Raw genomic sequence first — 21,123 nt, 5'->3', positions numbered from 1 at the left:
GTGATTACCAGAGTTTTGGAAAGGGGGGAGGGTGGGAGTAGGTAGAAGAGGGTAAATGAAGAATAAATGATGAAAGAAGGCTTGACTTGGGGTGGTGAACACACAATATAATATACAGATAATGTATCATAGAATTGTACACCTGAAATATATATAATTTTATTAGCCAATGTCACCCCAATAAATTCAATAAAAAGACCAGAAGGAGCCTGGATGGTGTGGCTCAGTGGTTATTCACTGACCCATGCACCAAGAGGTCACCGGCTCTATCCCCAGTCAGGGCACATGCCCAGGTTGTGGGCCCAATTCCCAATAAGGAGCATGCAGGAGGCAGCTAATCGATATTCTCTCTCATTGATGTTTCATTTCAATCTCTCTCTCTCCCTTTCCCTTCCTCTCTCTCAAAACAATGAATAATAAAAAAAAAGACCAGAAGGAGGTGCTGTCTTTAACTCATCCTCTGGCAGACAGAGACAACTTCCCCAAGGCACTCAACCACTCATCCTGCAGGAAAATGACAGTAATCTGTGAGTTGACTAGCAGAATTTGGGGAAGAGAATCTTCTTAAGTCACAGTATAGTAACAGCCTACTAACTACTTACTCTGTGCCAGCCACTGAGATAAGCACTTTACATAAATTTCCTTTTTAATCCTAACAACCTCCTAAAACAGGTTATTATTCTTATTTTACAAGTGAAGGAAAAGAGAGGTTGACTATCTTAGCCAAAACCATGGAGCTGGGAAGGAGCTTGGAGCCATTTGTTTGACTCCAGGGCACACCAGTGGAGCTGGGTTGGCAGGAACATGGGGTGGTGGTCCGTGATCCCTCAGAAAGGCACTCCTGGTCCTTCCACCTCTGCCCCTGGGTCTGCCCGAGTTGGACTGAGGTATGACTAGGTCTCTGTGTAAAAATAGCTGGCTTGAATTAGAATAGATCCTCTGACCCTGGACCTCATTAGCTCTAATAAGGGGAGACCCAGGGAGGGTTTTAATTGCTTTGTCTTTTTACCATTTTTTTTAAAAATCAATATTTGTCCATTTTAATCTAAAGAGGTCATCTCTAAAGAGAAAAAAAAGGTTTGGTGGACAGCTCTCCTTAGACAGAAGCTGCCTGCTCTGTTCCCAGTTATACAGATGCTCATTCACACATAATTCCCTCAGGCACCAGGGCACAAAGCTGTGCCTGCATTCAGTGTAATCAGGGTCAACGACATTAGGGCCAATGGCAGTGTCTTACCTTCCTTGCTGAAGCTATCATTTGAAAGGTATGCCTGGATGGTGGCATTATGGAAAGTGACAGTTACATTCTTCATGTGGATCTGGTTGCTGCTCACACATCTGTATTTTTTATTTATGTCTGCCATGATGTCAGTTATCGATTCATCAGACTTGGTTTCTATAGTTAAAAAGAATTAAATCTTAATTACCCAAAATACTTAGTTAAAAGTAATTTTAGATATTACCCCAACACAATTTTCTTTATTTCATAATTGGTCAATTTTTGTTCTTACCATTGGAAATTGCACTGGGGAAAATCTGTGTGTCTGACAAGTCATAAACAAAACTCATCAACTGAACACTGTAACGAGTTGCATTTCTTGCAAAAGTGAGGTTCAGTGTATGTCCTCCTCCAAAAGCAATCACGAGACTGGGGTTAGAAGCATTCTCTTTACCACAGGAGCTGGTATTTAATACTTTTGCATTAGGTGGCAGGCTGAAGGTCACATTCTAGAACAAACACAATGACAACAGAATCTAATTAGAATGTAGGTTATTAAAGGGATTCAGAAACACTAAATAAAGATCTTTTGTTAAGTCTGACATAAACTTATTTCCTCAGTTCCATCTCAGATGTCGCTGTTAAGGTATTTTTATTTATTTATTTATTTATTTATTTATTTATTTATTTATTTATTTATTTTTTAATCCTCACCTGAGGATATTTTTCCATTTTTTGTACAGATAGAGTGGGAGGGAGAGAGAGAAAGAGAAACATCGACGCGAAGGGACACATCGAGTGGCTGCGACCCACACGACCAACCAGGGCCGGGGACAAACTGCAACCGAAGTACGTGCCCTTAGCGGGAACTGAACCTGGGTCTCTCCGGACGGCAGGCCGACGCTCTAACCGCTGAGCCAAACCGGCCAGGGCTGTTAAGGTATTTTTAATATGAACAAAGCACACAAAGAAAGTCAGCATTATGCCCTGGCTGGTTTGGCTCAGCGGTTAGAGCGTCGGCCCGTGGTCCAAAGAGATCTGGGTTCAGTTCCCACTAAGGGCGCGTACCTCAGTTGCAGTTTGTCCTCGGCCCTGGCTGGGTTGTGCGGGTGGCAACCACTCGATGTGTCCCTTTCATGTCGATGTTTCTCTCTCTTTCTCTCCCTCCCACTCTACCTGAACAAAAAATGGACAAAACAAACAAACAAAAAAGTAATCATTACATTTCAGTAATAGAAAAGTAGTTCAAGCCCTGTCTGGTTTAGCTCAGCAGTTAAGAGCGTCAGCCAGCGGACCAGAGTCCCGGGTTCAATTCCCACTAAGGGAAAGAACCTCGGTTGCAGTTTGTCCCCAGCCCCAGCTGGGGTCATGTGGGTGGTACCCAGTCAATGTGTCTCTCTCACATTGATGTTTCTCTCTCTCTCTCTCTTCCTCCCTCTCTATCTGAAGATAAATGCAAAAATGTTCTCGGGTGAGGATATAAAAAAAAAAAGAAAAAAGAAAAGTAATTCAAGCCCTGGCCACTGTGGCTCAGTTGGCTGGAGTGTCATTCCATGCACCGAAAGGTTGCCAGTTTGATTCCCGGTCAGGGCATATATCTAGGTTGCAGGTTTGATCCCTGATGGGGACAGGTACAGAAGACAAAAGATCAATGTTTCTTTCTCAGATCAATGTTTATCTTTCTCCCCCACTTCCTCTTTCTTTAAAGATTAATAAAAACACACCCCTAGGTGAGGATTAAAAATTTTTTTTTAATTTAATTCAAGTGTAAGATAAAGTTGACTTAATTTTTCATGTAATTACAAATTCTTGATTAATATTTTAATTTCTAACAGAACAGAATTAAAACTAGTGTTATCTTGGTAAACTCAAATAATTCATATTGGGCTTCAGGATAAGGTGTTCATTTTTATTTGAAAAAGGCTATTGCTACTTGTTTGCTACAGAAATGTTTGTTTCAAGAATACGTCTTTAAACAAAGAAAAGGCATTTGCACTGGTCAGAATTGTTCAAATTTACTATTATATACAACCCAAACAACTAGAAAACAACCTAATGTCCATCAAATTAAAGTGGACTAAAAGAACTATAAGCTGTACACTAATGAGGTCTTAAAAAAATGACAGAACTACATGAGGTTACAAAGACACACTTTGTGAAATAGTAAGGTACAGAACAGCACATGGATGATCTATTTGCATAACAATATATGTGTATGTGTGTGTGTATATATATATATAAAACAAAAGAATATTTTAAAAATCCAAGCAAAAAAAGTGAATAAAAATTAAAATAAAAGGTGCTTTGACAAGTCTTTAGAATTTAAGACATTTCTATAGAACAAACCCTCCCAGTTTTCTTCTATTTTGACAGACCACATTTGCATCTAGACCAGTAAAAATGAATTAATGAGGTCGAGCAGCTGGTACAAAGTCCAGAGTGCTCTACAGAAACTGCTGATCTACCCAGCAACCCTGGGCCGCATTACTGCCCTTTGAGTAGTAGTAGAAATGATGCTATCAAAATGGAGATAAGGAAAAATAGTGGTTCCAACAAGGAACTGAAAATACAATTTGAATTAGAGATATATAAAAAAAAGTGTGCATGTTAAATAGAACAAGTAAAATGTCCATTAATAGGTAATCAACAAAGAAAGAAATACAAACAAATGCTGCTTGTTTGTTAGAAATTTAGGAATTGCAAGAGCCTTACTCATACTGTAGAAGTACAGAGTCGTTTTAACAAAACAACTAAAAACATTTTAATCAAACAGTGGTTATAGCACTGCACATCAACTGTTTATAAACAATTTTGGGGGCATAAAAGTTTATACAAAGTTCAATAGGTCAATAAAACCATATTCACAGTGCTGTACACTGGGCATGAAAAATAATATAAAAACACTTAACTACCAATAGATGGATGGTTTAACAAATTAGGCTGATTTAACATAATGGAGTATTACAAGGACATGTACCTTGGTTGTGGTTCGATCTCCGGCCCTGGTTGGGGTCATGTAAAAGCATACCAATCAGTATGTTTTTCTCACATGATGTTCCTCCCTCCCCCCTTCACCCCCCCTACCCTATCTGAAAATCAAGTGAAAAAGTGTCCTCGGGTGAAGATTAAAAAAACAACAACAACAGTATAACAAAAACAAAAGATCACAAAAACTGGAAAAAAAAATGCTCACAGTAAAATTGTGAAAGCATAGAACAAAACAGTTTGTATATTATGACTGCAACTTCCATATATAAAACAGCACAGGCTACTAATAAGCTGAGAAGGAACTATACATACATCAAGAGAACTGTGTTAAGGTGGGATCATTTTTCAAACATTTGAAAATTTTAAAAAATCTCTCCTGTGTGCAAATACACACAAATGCACACACGTACACAATGTAGTATTTCCTACCTTAGGGCCAGTCTTGGTAATATAGTTGGTCAAGAAGTCAGCAGAGAAGTTGGCCATTATACAAGCTGTTTTGTTGCCATCTTGCACCACAAACACTGCTGATGCACCATGCATGAGACCTGCTAACTCTAGGAAAGACAAAAATTACAAAACACTTTTTTGAAAATACTTTGGGTATTTCTGTTGTCTTCAACTCTAGCAATAATGGATTTTACCTCAGAATACTTATCAGGAAGTCACATGTTAATTTCTGGGTACCCCAGGGCATAAGTGCTCCACACTGGTTCTTCATGAAACTCTATGGGGTCCTGGAGGTACAACTCAACCTAACTGACTCTCTACAGAATTCCATGGAAGAGCTGGTGGTATCTTTCACTGTGGATCTAAACTACTATTTAAAGTTATATCGTTTTGTTTTTTTTTAAATCCTCACTGGAGGATATTTTTTCATTCATCTTCAGATAGAGTGAGAGGGAGAAAGAGGGAGGGAGGGTGAGAAACATTGATGTGAGAGAGATACATCAATTGGTTGCCTCCCACATGACCCCAACCAGGGCCTGGGACTGAACCACAACCAAAGTACATGGCCTTGACCAGAATCGAACCTGAGACTCTTTGGTCCGCTGGCCGATGCTCTGACCACTGAGCCAATCCAGTTAGATCTGTTTTTCTCTCTCATGGACTGGTGGTGTGAAGTCATGGACTCAACGATCTTTGCCCAATTTCAGAAAGGTCCTCAAAAACAGTAATTCAATTTAATCTGGACTTGGCTGTGTAACCTTAGGACTTCAGTCAAATCTGTCTAGATAGGGCCTCCATATGCCAGGGGCAAGGGAGAGTGAAACTTTCATGGGTTTTTCTAGCTTGAGAGTGATCATTGCTAAATATATCTCTTTAAGTAAGTTCTCAGGACCAGTGCCATCTCTGGCTTCTTCATATCCCACCATCCTGATTCAAGTAGTTTGGTAGCAAAATGTAATCTGAAATGGTTTGGTAGAGAAGTAGGTAATTTTACAAGCAGTACATATTAGTACATTGTTCTTTCATAGATGGGCAAAAATAAGTATCTTCACTAGTTCTAAAGCCAAAGAGCTGTCAGCCATCACAGTGTACTGTAACGTGTAGAAGTGGTGTGCCCTCCCCAACCCTTCCCTGTCTCTGCTGCTACAAGCTCCTGCACGCCCTTTACCAAACAAGCATTTACACATCTGGCTCTGATCACTCTAAGTGTAAATATGACTCAGGCACACTCTGAAGGCAGCATGCTCAGAGGACACTCAACTTTTCATTATAAAACCCTTGTCCCAGACAAAATAAATGTTTCCAATGAAACCAATTCATTTTACCCTTGAGACTTCCATAAAATAATATCATTAGAGCGAACAACTGAAGCCTAAAGCAGAGTATAGCCAGAAGCCTCACCTATCTTTCGGTAAGCCTCTGGTAACGGATATACCAAAATCTATGCGCAAAAAGAAATGTCGCTACACCAAAATGAAGTAAACTATGGCAAACAAGGAAACCTGTGCAATTTTTTGTCTGTTTTGATTTGCACATTTTTAATTCACCTCTGGAATATTCAGGTACAATTACTCTAAAAGCATTTTCAATAAATTAAATATTTCATTTAAAACACTTAGAGAAAATTATTCCATAACTGGTTTTGGACACAGTAAAGATTTTAAAATACACATGATTTCTGAGAGGATGGGTAAATAAACCAGAGAGAAAAGCAGGGCCAGCAGGTAGAAGCAAAAGCATGTGTTAAAAGCATGGGCAATGAAGCCAGCGACACTGGACAATGACCCAATTAATTGTGTACATGGGCCACTTGCTGCCTTGTTTATAGGCTTCCTTAGGCCTGAAACTCTTACCTAGCCCTGGCCCTTCTGCTAGAGGGTTGGTCACATGTGATCACGTGTGTCATGGACACAGCAGGTCACTGTCTCCCATGGGAGCATATACACAGGTCAGTTCTCATCAAGCAGCCCTTTGATAACACAGTTCCCCGATTCATTAAAAAAAGTTTATACTGACTCAAAGCCTTTCATTAGGAAACATTTTACATTAAGTAACTTTCAATCATATAATTTTTTTCATTTAGTAAATAGGTTGAAGGCCTGAGCTTTCAAAGAAAAACAAAGTACTATTAAAACAATATAAGCTTTAGCAGCACTAAATACCCACATTCTTCTGGAGAGGCCCAGAAATGTTCAATTATTAAAACAAGGAACTTACCCCAGAATGTCTACAGGAGCATTAGAACATAGAATTCTGAGAGAGTATATATGTTAATGATCATTAAGTTTTTGTTTTGTTTTTTAATTTTGTAACAAGTAGCAGTTGGTGGGGGAAAAAAGACCCTTCTCAAGTTAGTTACAGTTATTTGAGGGGTGTCCTTCTCAAAAGTCAGCTCCCTGGCCCACTGGCAACTGCTAATCTCTAGCATCCCTTCAATCAGATGAGAACTGGATAATTTCTCCAGGGATCATATAAAGAAGTAACTTTGTTTTACTCCTTTAAAATACTCCTATCTGTAGAAATTCCATTCTCTAAAACAAGTACACCTACAGAAAACATGCCTGCTTGAGAGGTAAGAGATCTTGGTTCTATGATGGACGCCCCCACTACTTACTAGCTGTGTGACCCTGGGCCAGTAGCAACTACCAAACCCTTGGTTTAAACACCTGTGAAATAGAAATAAGAGTGCTGACACCTCAGGATCATTAGAACATCATATGAGCCAAAGTATGCAGATCATTCATTATAGGGCATCAGCAATGCTTATAATATTAGCCATTATAACTTAAATATTTAGTGCTACACAGACCTCATCTATCAAGTTCATCACTGAATCCTCAGTACCTGACACAAAATGTCAAGTATTTTATTTAACAAGCACTTGCTTTGTGCCAATTAGAGCTCCAAGCACATTGCTGTTCATTAAATTATCATGACGATTTTAATTGATAGACAGCATTATGACTCTCCTTTAAGATGTAGAAACTAAGGCAGAGAGATGTTAACTAACTTGTGCAAGGTCACACAGCTGGTGAGTGGTAGAGCCAGGTCTGCTGACTCCGAGCACGTCCTACTCATGCTAGCACAGGCTGGCAGCAGGGTGAGTGCCGTGGCTGAACCATGCTTTCTCTCCAGCACTCGGTGAGCAAGCAAATATTCTCTAAATTATGAAACACTCGCTTGTGAAATGAACTGTAGAGGCAGGACATGAGTATGTACTGAGCACTACTTACAATGTGTGAAGCATGAGCTGGGCTATAAGATGGGGAAGCGAATACATGTGTAAAAATCACAACTCAGCTGAATCGACGCTCTAGTAAAAGCACATGCTGTAGCATGTAGTTAAGTTCTGTGGACGCAGACAGAGGGAGAATTAATACTGCCTAGGATGGGACTAACAATGCAAATTCAAAATTATGAAACTGCAACATTTTGATTTGAAATCTACTGAAGAATTTGGCTGCAAACCTGGGGCAACTGACAAACTCCCACAAGCAAGGGTAAAATCAATTAGCACAAATCTTTTAAAACTTCCTAAGTGACAGTTCTTCATTTGGTAAGGGAAAGAAAGCCATCTAGTTGACATCAATGGTTTAAAGAATCACACTTAATCTTATACAGTGGAACCTTGGTTCTCAAATTTATTTCGTTCTAGAAGTCTGTTCGAGAACGGATCTGTTAAAAAACTGAATCATTTTTCCCCATTAGAAATAATGTAAATTGAATTAATTTGTTTCAGACCCTCCAAAAGATTCCCAGTTCTAAACTTTCTTTTATACAGTACATGTCTAATGTACTGTTTGATCTATAAATAAACATTTCTTTTCTTAAATTTATCAAACCACCCCCTAACTAGCCTTAAAGGAGTCATTTTCAACACTGGTGCCAGGGATCTTTCTAGTATGCAGCATCGTAGGTTTTTCACTATCACTGCCTCAGAAATGCTGCTACCAGCTAACTACTTTTTGTTTATCCAAATCAACAACAGTTTTTATACCTCTTCAATTGCCTGTGATCATTGTTTCTTTCACACCCTTAGCACACCTGATAGCCTTCTCTTGCCTTTAAAATTGTGCTAATGATCCATTCTGCCATCAACAAAAAAAGCAAACAAACAAAAATATTCACAGCAGTTTCCTGAGAAGTTAACAAGGCAAGATTTAGCTACAATCGGACTCATCCTGTCCCATTACCTCCGTAGTTTGTGGCCTGAGAGATGCTTTTTGTCTTGCTGATATATCAGCATGAAAGGGTTGTCAGGTCTTCAAGAACCAAAAAGCTAATTGACATTTTTTCAGTTAACAACTTGGTCTAGAACCGAACTGTTTGAGATGGGAGACATTCAAGAACCTAGGTTTGACAGTGTATCAAAAAGTTTCAGTTCATGCTTATCTATGCTTTCTACCAAGTATTCAAACACAAAAGAAGGCATAAGTAGTTTCTAATCATTAATGCAGGAGGAATTAGTAATTTAGAAGTCTGTTATATTTTTAGAAAATATGCTTTTTGGTGAAATTGTGCATTAAAATAAATATTATTTTAAATAGAACTAAATCCAAGTTAATAGACCTTTTCTAAAAGCTGAGATTTTAATTGAATATAAAACTTAAAAGATATGATGTAGTGGGCATTAAAAAGCTAATTACAAGCACAATACTCGCAAGTTATTACAATATAGGGAAATTATGGACTTTTCCTCTTCATTAAAAACATTTTTTTTCTTTACTGATTTTACAGAGAAGAAGGGAGAGGGAGAGAGAGATAGAAACATCAATGAGAGAGAATATCGACTGGCCCTCCTGCATGTTCTCCAATGAGGCCTGGGCCCACAACCTGGGCATGTAACCTGACCGGGAATGGAACCGGCACCCTCTTGGTGCATGGGTCGATTCTCAACCACCAAGCCACACAGGCGGGGCTCCTCTTCATTTTTAAGGTGAGTTTTTAGAACATGCAACAACATACTCACAACCTAGTGATTGTGAGCTCTTCTAATAAAGGACAATGCAGCCGTTCTGACACGACAAAACTTATTCCAGCAACTCCTCTTGTAACACCTGCTAGTGAAGGGCAAGGCTTCGGGTTTACTGCTGGAATAAGGTCATCTCTTGTGGCTATTCATGCAGCTCAAAGAACTAATTTTACATAACAGGCAAAACAAAAACTTGAAACTAAAATGTATTTAGTCACAATAACAGAATTTTAGAGTAGGATGAGACTTAAGAAATGTTTAAAGAAATTTGTGGGAAGTATGGAAATGTGTATCTGTATCTATTTAACTCACAGAATTCCCGTCATATTTTTTATCTTGCCACTTACATAAATCTTCCCATATAATTTGGGAGAAGGGTGAGAAAGGGTGCCATGGACAGCCTCTAAACAGACTTAAAATCAACATGTAGCCCATTTAAGAGACAGCACATATTCATTCCTCTTTCTTATTAGCACAGAAATATGAAAACAAAATCCCTCAATCAATAAAATACTGAGCACCCACTGACTGCTTTTATGAATTCTACAGACTGGTGGAGTGCCAGATGCTTCCCAACGTGTTAACGGTGTCCCTCATTTTGACTCAAGGGAGCCAGCACATACATAACAGTGGCAGCAGCTCTTTACAAGGATTCACTAAAAATGAATACTGCCATTAAGAAGCTGAGGCCTGGTTCTCTCTCATTTTGTCCACCATGGGCTCTCCTAAACTCTTAAAGATAACTTCAAGTCATTCAACACAAAATTAAATTCACAGTAACATATAAACACTGCACGCCATACTGCAAAATAAGCGAAGGTTAAAGCACCAAGGACGAACTCTAAAAGGCCGGGATCACCACGCCACCCTGGTTAAGATCCATGTTGCAGAAGCGCCAGGTGGGTCACCCGCTGGGAGCAGCGAAGGACCGCGCAGGTCCTGGCGTCTCGAGCCCCACAGCCTCACCTGGACCTCCGTGGCCCACTTGCCCGTAAGTGGAAGAAACAAAACAAAGCACACTTGCCAGAAACCACCAAAGCCACCAAGTCATTTCCAACCTAACATCCCAGAAAACTAGTTTAGTGACCCGAGGGCGGAACCAGACTCTCATCTGAGAACCTTGGCCCTCCCTCGTCCACTTCTCGGCAACTGGACCCGACACCCCAATGAGCGGCCATTAGGCTCCAGCCGGATCCCACGCGCGGACCTCGGGGTGTGCGGGGACGACTCGTGGGCCCGCCCTCGCCCGAGCCCAGCCGCAGCTCCCGGACTCTGTAGCCCCCGGACCCAGAGTAGTCCTCCCCACCCCCGGACACACCCTCCCCGCAGACCTCCCATGCCCCCGAGCTCCACCACGCAGCCCCCAGACCCTTAGTAGTGCACATCCTTCCCCGCAGACCCCCGCTCCGGGCCCGACCCTCACCGAGTAACAGCAGGAGCAGCGGCTGCCGCCGGGCGCCACCGGGGGCCGCCATGGGCACCAGGTTCACCGGAGGGGGAGCCGGGAGGGGTCGGGTGGTTGGGCAGCCGGAGGGAGGGTGCTGGTGAAGGGCTACGGGCCGCCGTGAGAGTGGCCGATCCCGCGGTCTAGAGGCCCAGCAGCTGTACCGCCCGCGGCAGGAAAGAGACCCCGCGGCCGGCAGCGCCCGTCACGTGAAGCCGCGCCGCACCCACGCCGTCACGTGACCTCACAGATCTCGCGAGAGTGGGCGGGTGAAGGCGGCCATGCTCCTGCAAGTGCGGTGTCCTTCCCGCGCCCAGCGCTCCGTTTGCGCTTGACCTGGAATCGGGTGCGTGACCCCGGCCGGCACGTGACCGTGGTGCCACGTGACTTGGGACCGGCTCCAAGATTCCCTGGCCTAGTTCTCCGCGGCCCGAAGCGGAAAGTGGGCGGTGCCGTGGGGGTAGAGGCGGCGGTACCTGGGACGCCTGCAGGTGAGGCCGTGGGAGGCGGGGCCGTGCGGCCGGTGGTGGGGCAAAAAGGAATTCGTTTTCTCGGTGCGTGGGAAGTGGGGTCTTTTAGGAACCAGGCGGGCGGCCGCCAAAGGTTAAGACTCGGTGGAGACGCTCACTCCCAGTAATACAGTGGATGTTGTAGGGCATCCTCGACGGTCGGGAGAGGACTGGTCCCACCGGAGAGGAGTGAGGCTTTCCACAGGAACCTGTTTTGTGGGATTAGTACTCGAAATCCGGCACTTTCAACTTTGGGGCTCCTCTGCCCCGCTCTTCTCATGGAGGATGGAAGCGAAGGTTAGGAAGGAGGTGGGATGTTTGAACACGCTTATGAATATTACAATTCATGTTTGAAAACAAAACAAAAAAGTCTTTTTAAAACAACACAAAATACAGAATTTAAAGCTAGGGAAAATCTTAGTTGGAGGAGGTTCGGAGGTTACAGTGATTCTCAGCTGTGACACCCACCCGGAGAATATAGAGGAATGGGGGTGGCATTTATCAAAGAAGTTCAGCAACAATAGTCCGTTGTATATAATCCATGTAGTCCACAGAAAAGGAAATCGCAGTCTCTCTGTTTCTAGAACCTTCTTAAAGTATCTCTGTCACTCCCTAGTGCCCGAGAGTGAGGTACTTTACTTGGTGTGCCTAGAGGCTCTCTGGTTCTTCTCTTTTTCTTTTCTCCTGCTGCCCAGAGGTCTGGCCACAGTCACCCGTTCTCTTGTCTGCTTCCATCCTTTAGAAAGAGGAATATTGTTGCTTTTTTTCTTAGTTCTATTTATTTGCTTTTTGTAAATTTTGTCTTCTTCTTGTCATTTTTCCTTCCCTTCCCCTCCAGCTTCTAACATATAATGAGCTGGAAAAAGCCATGAAGCGGAAGAGTACAAGTAATATAGGAGCAAATGGGCTCTGAGAAAGAGTCAAGCTTATTTGAGTTTTGCTTTGTTGTTTGGGGTAGAAATCTGCTCTTACTAAAGAATAGATTTGGTGATATCTGGTTTAGGTTTTCAGGGATCTTTTTGGATTTTTTGTTTGTTGTTGTTCCAGATGAGAGAAATGTTTAAACAGCAGAATTCAGCTTAGGTGAAGAGCTATCTAATTGAGGAACACTGTAGAAAAGAGAAAATATTGAATCTGGGGTCTGTTTCTACTTTCAGTGTGAAGTAGTTTATGAATAGTTTGTTAGCATATGGTATTGGTCCAATATGTGACAATGTTGTTGAGCCTGGGTTGTCCCTATGAAGTAGAGTGTTAAATTTGGAGGTAATTGGAGAAATTCTAAAATATTTTCATTTTCTCCTGAATATTCTGATGATGAGAAACTACCAAATAGTCTTGATTATAGAAACAAACAAACCACCTCTTTGTCGCCTGCGGTCCCGAGAGATCCGGGTTTCGTTCCCGCTAAGGGCATGTACCCCGGTTGCAGTTTGTCCCCGGCCCTGGTTGGGTCGTGTGGCCACTCGATGTGTCCCTTTTACATCGATGTTTCTCTCTCTCTTCCCCTTCTACTCTCTGAACAAAAAAATGGAAAAATGTCCTCAGGTGAGGATAAAAAAACCCACCTCTTAATTGTCTTTTCCCCCTGAAACTCCTTTCTATGGTGGGAGAATTCCTCCTTTTGTGAATATGGGTGATAGAGCCCTTGGTAGAAACTGGGGGGAAAAAAAACCACATTATCACTTTCCTAGCCTTCCTAACAGCTAAGGTCTGAACTTGGCCAGAATTCAGCCTGTTAGACTAAATCAGGAGCTAGTGATTGCAAAGAAGCATACCCCTGAGAATCTGGTCCTTGGTGATGACAGTGGCTGCAGCCTTAGCAAAATGAATTTCAGGAGGTAGTGGTGAAGAGCTGGAACTCCCTGGGTCTTCACCAGTTTGGGTTTGTAGTATGTCTTTTGCTGTGCTCCTCGCTGCTCTCTTGTATCTGCTGTTTCCCTTGTGTTGTTCTGCATTCTTTCTGGAAGTTCTGTGAGGTGCTCAAACTCTTTTCAGTGCATTGTTTTTCTGCTTAGATCAGTCAGTGCCCATTTCTGTTGTGTACAACTTAGAGTCCTTGCCCAGTATATGCTTTGCTTCCAGTCTTCTGTTTTTAATATGATAACCTCATTAAATACTAAAAGTAGTTTGTGTCAGCAATAGAACAGGGTATAAAAATTGGAAAATTAAAAACTGAATATGAAAGCAAACATTATATGATGTAATATTTTTATAGAGTAATATGGTGGGGTTTTTTTTATTGTTTGTTTGGGTTTTTTGTTGTTGAATCATTGATATGGGCCCAGTCTGATCTGTTTCTGGTGGAAGGAAAGACGTAGAAAACCAAACCCAATGAATGACTCTGTGTCTTCTAAAGTCATGGTGAGGAGGGCTTTTTTTCCCTTTGTTTTAAATAAAGCAATTAGGTCAGTAAGCAATACAGAGATTTGCTTCACAGTTACTTAGCAGAGTTGAGGAATAAAACTTAGATATTGCTGTGGGAATAATGAACAGTAACAAGCACAATTTAAAGGCAAGGAAGGGCCTTTTTGCATCTGAAGTAACTGTAAAGCTCCAAATCTGGATTGCGTATTTCCCTGAAGGATTGTGCCACTAGGAGGGTCAGTATCTGATTTGACAAAGTAATGGTTGATAGGAGGTCAAATTGAGATGAGCAGGCTACCAAGTAGTCTGTGCCTTTTTTTTTTTTTTTTTTTAAATCAATGCCTAGTTTTACTTAATGTCTTAAAAGGGGAGTTACTTATTTGAAAATATAGCTAAGTAATTCTTATCTATGATTATTTACATTCATATACTAAAAATATCTATGACTTGGACAAATCCTTTTATATGCCATTTACTATAAAATGAAGTTCTTAGCGATGAGCATGAGTGATTTATCCTTTTTTAGATAACAGAAGAATGTATCAAATCTTCATTTGTGTTCCAAACATTAAAAAAGAAAATAAAAATAAATGTTAATCTTGGAAAGCTATGAAAAAAGACCTACCCACAGCTCTGCTCCTCAGCACAACTTCTGCAAGGACACAGTATGTTTGCTGACTTTAAAATGTTTATTTTTTAAAATATTAGTTGCTTTTTATACAGCTATACAAAGTTCTTAATGTTTCTTTGGCAATGGAATTTTGCAACTATATAAAAAAGTTACCTTTGCCTAAGAAACAATACTTACTGTGTGTATACAGTTGACTGACAAAATTCTCCAGCACCCTAATTAACTGAAAAAATAAGCTACTTCAAAAGGGATATTACAGGATTTCCAAAAAGGAAGGGCAAAAGACACATGAGTATGTGCATGCACACATACACATACCTTCTTCTGTGGCTTGGAACACGGCATCACAGCCCTATTGGCAGGCAACTTGCAAAAACTGCCAAAAACAATTAAGTGGTAAGAAAAATCCTTTCAGTGATGAAAACTACTTATAAGTCCCACTGAAGTACTGCTTTGGTTTAACTAGATATAAGAAATTACTTAACCTTCTGCTATTTCAAATATTTTTAATGCTCATTTTTAAAGATGAGCTGCCCCCACCCTACCCAATATAACGGTATCTTATCTTTGAAATTAAGCAGAAAAACAAACAAACAAACAAACCCAGTGCTGGTGACAGATATACAGTGAATTCACTTTTTCATTCTTGGTAAAGACTGAAACCAGTTCTCAGGACCATGAAGAGTTAGAAATTCACCTATTTTTAAAGACTTGTTTGTAGACTATGCAGCAACTTTTTTGTCTTTCCTATATTCAAAATCTTCAAACTCCCTGCCACCATGACCTCCTCTGAATCCACCACAAAATCCTCGAGGGGTGAAGGTACCACCTCTGCCACCACCATGCCGTTGGCCACCATGGAAACCAAGACCACCTCTACCTCTGTACCCCTCATGGCCACGGTTTGGACAATGTGGGATTGTAAATGTTTCAGCATTTAATTTTCTTTCTTCAGCCCAGGTTGTTCTCCGTTCTTTATTATCAGCACAAGAAATATTATCAAAGAAGGATTTACTTTTGTCATAATATCAAAATTAGGTCCAAATGGATCTTCATCATCATCATTTCCTTCACTCTTTTAAGTATCAGCTCCCAAGTCTCCTTATCTTCACCATTTACAGATTTCTCCTGATTCTCAAGTTTATTTTCCACTTTCAATTTAAGTTTACTATGAAACTTGATGTCAATTTCCTCCTTGTTAAATTGTGCATTTGCACTTTTAAAGTCAAAGTCTCAGATTTATAGGACCATCTCATTGAATACCAGATCATCCCCTGCCATCTCAATGACCCCCATGCCCTCTCCTTGGAGCTGAAAGAGCACCTGGAACTATTTGTCTTTTACTATCATTTCTGAGTTGCTCATTTTCTGGTCTTGAAACTTTGTGTACTTCAGCTCGCCTGTGCTCTTGATTCTCTATTGCTCTTTGGCTCATACTGGAGATGGTAAAGTCCTGGTTGATACAGAGCTTCTTCTCCTAACAGGTGCTGGAGCAGGTAAGTGGGCCAGGGCGGTCTGTACTGCTTGTTCTATGGTAGGGCTTTTTCTCAGAGGATCTAACTGAGGGCTTGAACCACCTTGAGATAACTGTGTTTTACAGATTTTGAATCCTGTGTGAAGGCAGAAACAACTGCACTATGGGATAGGGTACCACTAGTTGATGTTTCTGTTCCAAAGGATGTCAAGGAGCTTCCAGCAACACCAACAGCACCAAACTGCTGCCCAACTAATGAAGTTGGACTGAACTGACTGTATGTTGACATCCTGGCAAAAGGTCCATAGGAACCCACTGACTGGAATGAAGAAGTAGATGAGCCTAGTGAACAATGAATGATAGCTGGATCCTGAGGCAAAGAACATTGTGGTTTTGGTGGCTCACAAACAGTGAGGTTTTTAACATCACTTCCACAGAATATAATGTATTCAAAGATTTCATCTTGAGGTGGTATTGGATGATCTGCTGATCTGTCTTCTGTACCAAAGGACTGAACTTTGGCAAGGGCTATGGTGGAGTTTTTTTTTTTATCCTCACCTGAGGACATTTTTCAATATTTTGTTCAGATAGAGTGAAAGGGAGGGAGGGAGGGAGGGAGAGGGAGAGAGACAGAGAGAGACAGAGAGACATCGACATGAAAGGGACACATTGAGTGGTTGCCACCTGCACAACCCAACCAGGGCCGGAGACAAACTGCAACCGAGGTACGTACCCTTTGCGGGAACCCATCCCGGGTCTCTCTGGACCGCAGGCCGATGCTCTAACCGCTGAGCCAAACCGGCCAGGGCTACGGTGGAGTTCGTGGTGTTGATGGTGCAGAGCAGCAGTTCTCAACTTGTGGGTCGCCACCCCTTTGGGGGTCGAACGACCCTTTCATAGGGGTCGCCTAAGACCATCGGAAAACATATTTCAGATGGTCTTAGGAACTGAGACACTGCTCCTCTATCCGGCTTCTCTATCCATCTCCAGGCGGGTCCACCTACATGCAGATATGCCCACATACAACATGAGGAACTGTATTCAAGGGTCGTGGCATTAGGAAAGTTGAGAACCACTGTTGAGGATGCCCTTGTAGCAGATCTCCACCTTGGAGATAAGGCTGATCTTGCTGTCGATGTAAGGGGTGCCCCCACTCAAGGCACTGCCACCTCTCCGGGCCACTCGCAGAGATGTAGATCTCTCCCTCTCTCTCTGTCCCTCCCCCCTTCCATTCTAAAAAAAAAAAAAAAAAAACCCTAAATGCATTTGGTGAAGGAAAACCAACCCCCAAAAGGCACATGTGTGACTTCATGCATATTGCATTCTGAAAAAGGCAGCACTATTGAGGATTACTGGGGTTAGAGGTGTGTGTGGGATGGGGGTGGGGGAACAGTTGACAAGGGTCAGCAAGAAAGTTTTTGGGGTGAATGAGCTGTTCTGTAAGGAACCACGGTGGTGGATATGGAATTCTGAATATTTGTCAAACCAATAGAAATGTATACTACAAAGACTGGATTTTATTGTATATTAATTAAAAAGAATCAACCAGGATGTAGGGCCTAGGAATGAACCTAAGATAGAATGTTATATGCCGTTGAATTGGCTCTGACTCCTGGCGACTGAGTGATGTCCACAATGTCTTGTCCTCAACTGCCCTGTTCAGCTCTTGTAAACTCATGCTTATGGCTTCTTTTATTGAGTAGTCCATCTCATATTTGGGTCTTCCTCTCTTGCTGCTACCTTCTGTTTGTCCCAGCATTATTGTCTTTTCCAAAGAACCTTATGTTCTCATGATGTGCCTGAAGTAGGACAGCGTTAGCTTCAGTTTTGTCATTTTTACCTTCAGCAATGTTTCAGGCTTAATTTGCTCTAGGACCCACTTGTTCATCTTTCTGGTGGGCTAGGGTATCCTTAGAGCTCAACTCCAACACCATATAAAATGTAGTTTGTGACAAAGATAAGGAATGGGTCACATGACCACATTGAAAGCTATGGGAGAGAAGGAAGTTGCACTTAGTAACTTTGTGTTTCGACTGGGTACTCTGAGGCCAAAGACAGAGAGCTGTACAGACACTGTCCTCTAGTTGGTAAATTTGTTTTCATGGGGGTATGCGTTAGCAGTTCTGAAACTATGTCTCCCAGTGTTGAACAAATAAGTAGATATTTTGCAGATAATGATAATTTGCAGATTTCTCACTGAAGAAAGAAGTTACGAGTAAGGAAAAAGGAAAGGTGTGAATGAATACTGTGGTACTGGAACTTGTGTGTGTGTTTAAAAGATAGGTTGGTAGGTTGGTAGGTGGGTGGGTGGATGGATGGATGAATGAATGGATGGATGGAGAAATAAACAGAGCTGTGTAACTGGCCACTGAGAGGGTCAAGAAGCAGCAATGATCCAGTTCATGGGTTGTAAATACTGCTCTCCAATAAAAGGAACCAGGCTCTTTGGATTACTGTTGATTCCAAGGCTGTGCTAGAGCTTCTTGTGAAGCCAGAAAGTAAGGACAGGGTAAGAAAACAAGGATGATCATGTCATAGGTACACAAAAGTTAGAACCCAATGGCCAAACTGGTCCATTAATGATAACAAAAGGCAAGTAAATCATGACTGATACGTGTAAGACTAGTATTAATGAATAACATTCCAGAAAAGTAGAAAACAGTAAGCTTTCAAGTGAAATATATACTAACAAGTGGGAAAAAGAAGCAAGACTCCCATCATACAATTAAGAAGTACACATTGCCAGTTATAAAAATAGTCATGGGGATGAAAAGTACAACATAGAGAAGATATAGTAATATTGTAATAACTATATATGGTTTCAGATGGGTACTAGATTTATTGGATGATCACCTTATAAAGTATTTAATATCAAATCACAATTTTGCACACCTGAAACTAATATATATTTTAAAATATGTTTTTATTGATCTTTTTAGAAAGAGAGGAAGGGAGAGAGAGAGAGAAACATCTATGTGAGAGAGATACATTGATCGGCTACTTTCAACCCAGGAATTGAACCGGGACCTCTCAGTCCACTGAGTCACGCTGGCCAGGCAAAACTAATATTGTATGTCATCTGTAATCAAATAATGAAGTAAAAGAAAATAAGAAAAGATTCCTATCATGCAATAATTTTTTAAAAGAAACCATCACTCTTCTTTGTGACATTTAGATTGCTTACACTTTTTTGCTATTTAAAATAATGCCATTGAGCCCAGCTGGTGTGGGTCAGTGGTTGAGCGTCGGCCCATGCACCAAGAGGTCGCTGGTTTGATTCCTGGTCAGGGCACATGCCCAGGTTGTGGGCCAATCCCCAGTGGGGGCATGCAGGAGTTGGCCAACGATGTTCTCTCTCATCGGTGATTTTTTCTCTCTCTCATAATCTGATAATTTCTTGAAATACTTAAACCATGGTTGTCTTCCTTTTAAGAGGTTATGAAAAAGGATTCCTCTCATAAAAAAGAACCAAAAACTTTTAATTTCTTAGAGAGCAGATTAAATGAATAATTCCATCTTTTGCAGAATGAGAAATTCTGTAATTTTAATTGTGCTCATGTTTCTAATTACACACTCACTGGTTGCTGTGTGTGAAGCCTGGGGTCTGAGGTGGTGTTAAATAGGGTTTATGGCTTATTTAAGAAATGAAGTGTAGTTAACCAGAGCCTTAGTGGAAGACACAGAATGGGAACTGAAATCATCATGAAGCTACTTCAACATTTGTAACTCATGATTATAAGTCAGAGGGGATAGGGTGGATTTCACAATTGTTCTATGCTGCCAATGCAACACAGAATTTAGCAATAGGCTAGTGTATCAAAATCTTGTTCAGATTATGGACAAGAAGACTGTAACAAAAAGTAAGGGTGGAACAAAAGATCTTTAGACAAGTGCTTAAATTCAGACAAAGATGGTATTAATACTGGTTATGATGGTTACATGGTAGCATTAATCATCAGTTAATCTGGCCATTGTCTGTTATTAATAAAAAAAAAGAAAGAAAAGTTAAGGATCAAGACCGAAACTTTAAGAAAGATCACAATCACCATTGATTCCAACTAAGATTTAAAAAAAACAAAAAACAAAAAAACTCGATTAAGGAACCAATGTTATCTTGCTTTTTAGTTTCTCCAGGTAGAGACAGGTAAAAGTGCCCCATTCGTTTTCTTTTTTTATCTTGTAACTTTTACCTTTTCAAATAAATTTGATCCAAGTTTATATAAAATAAATATGGCATCTTAGTTGTACTGTATGATGAATTTTGACAAATGTATACACCCATGAAACGACATCCCAATCAAGATAGAAAACATTTTCTTCATTCTAAAAGGTTCCCTTGTATCTCTTTGTAGTTAACCCCATCTCTAAACCTAGGTAGCCACTAATCTGCTTTGTGTCACTACAGATTAGTTTTTCATATTACAGAATTTTATATAGATGGAATCACATAGTGTGTATTGTTTTGTATTTGAATTTTCTCTTAGTGTAATGTTTTGCGATTTATCCATACTTGGTGTACCACTAGTTCATTTTTATTGCTGATACCAGCTTGTTTCAATGTATTGATCTACCACAATCTATTTACCCATTCACTTATTGAAGGACATTTGAGTTGTTTCCAATATTTTGTTACCAATAAAGCTGCTATGAACATTCAAAACCAAATTGTTGTGTGGATATATGCTGTCTTTTCTCTTGGATAAATACCTAGCATTGAATGGCTGGATGTCTGTTTATCTTTAGAAGAAAACCATCAAATGCTTTTCTGGAGTGATTGTACTACTGTACAGTCCCATCAACATCAGCTCCACATCCTTGTCAACACTTTTTTTAGTATCAAAAATTATGCTAGCTGTGTCATTGTGATCACCTTGTCCTGATGACTGATGAGGTTGAAGATCTTTTTATGTGCCAAATAACTATTTACGTTATCTTTTTCAGGTTGTGTTCAAACTTCGTCCTGTTTTTAAAAATGATGTACTGGTTTTCTTATTATTGAATTCTAAGTGTCTTTTTGATATATTCTGGATACAAATACTTGGATGTATTGTAAATATTTTCTCCCATTAAGC

General features: G+C 40.7%; 1 protein-coding gene and 1 pseudogene across 2 annotated transcripts in view; both read right to left on the bottom strand.

Annotated features, from left to right (window-relative positions):
• The window catches only part of LAMP1 (lysosomal associated membrane protein 1), a 28,017-nt gene extending 16,749 nt beyond the window's left edge, over positions 1 to 11,268 (bottom strand). The window contains exons 1-4 of one of the 2 annotated variants that reach the window (XM_036249977.1): positions 11,053 to 11,268; positions 4,637 to 4,764; positions 1,512 to 1,728; positions 1,238 to 1,396 (exon numbers count right to left, since the gene is read on the bottom strand). In XM_036249977.1, coding sequence (XP_036105870.1) covers positions 1,238 to 1,396; positions 1,512 to 1,728; positions 4,637 to 4,764; positions 11,053 to 11,104 — 556 coding nt within the window. In that variant the 5' untranslated portion in view covers positions 11,105 to 11,268. Of the gene's footprint in view, positions 1 to 1,237; positions 1,397 to 1,511; positions 1,729 to 4,636; positions 4,765 to 7,890; positions 7,988 to 11,052 lie in introns of those variants that run through there. The other variant, XM_036249978.1, reaches the window with a different exon arrangement.
• Positions 11,269 to 15,299: 4,031 nt separating this feature from the next.
• Positions 15,300 to 17,939, bottom strand: LOC118622392 (annotated as a pseudogene).
• Positions 17,940 to 21,123: the final 3,184 nt, after the last annotated feature.

This window comes from Molossus molossus, unplaced genomic scaffold (assembly GCF_014108415.1).
Source record: "Molossus molossus isolate mMolMol1 unplaced genomic scaffold, mMolMol1.p scaffold_m16_p_9, whole genome shotgun sequence".
Taxonomy (NCBI): Eukaryota; Metazoa; Chordata; class Mammalia; order Chiroptera; family Molossidae; genus Molossus; species Molossus molossus.
This window is presented reverse-complemented; position numbering and strand designations above follow the sequence as displayed.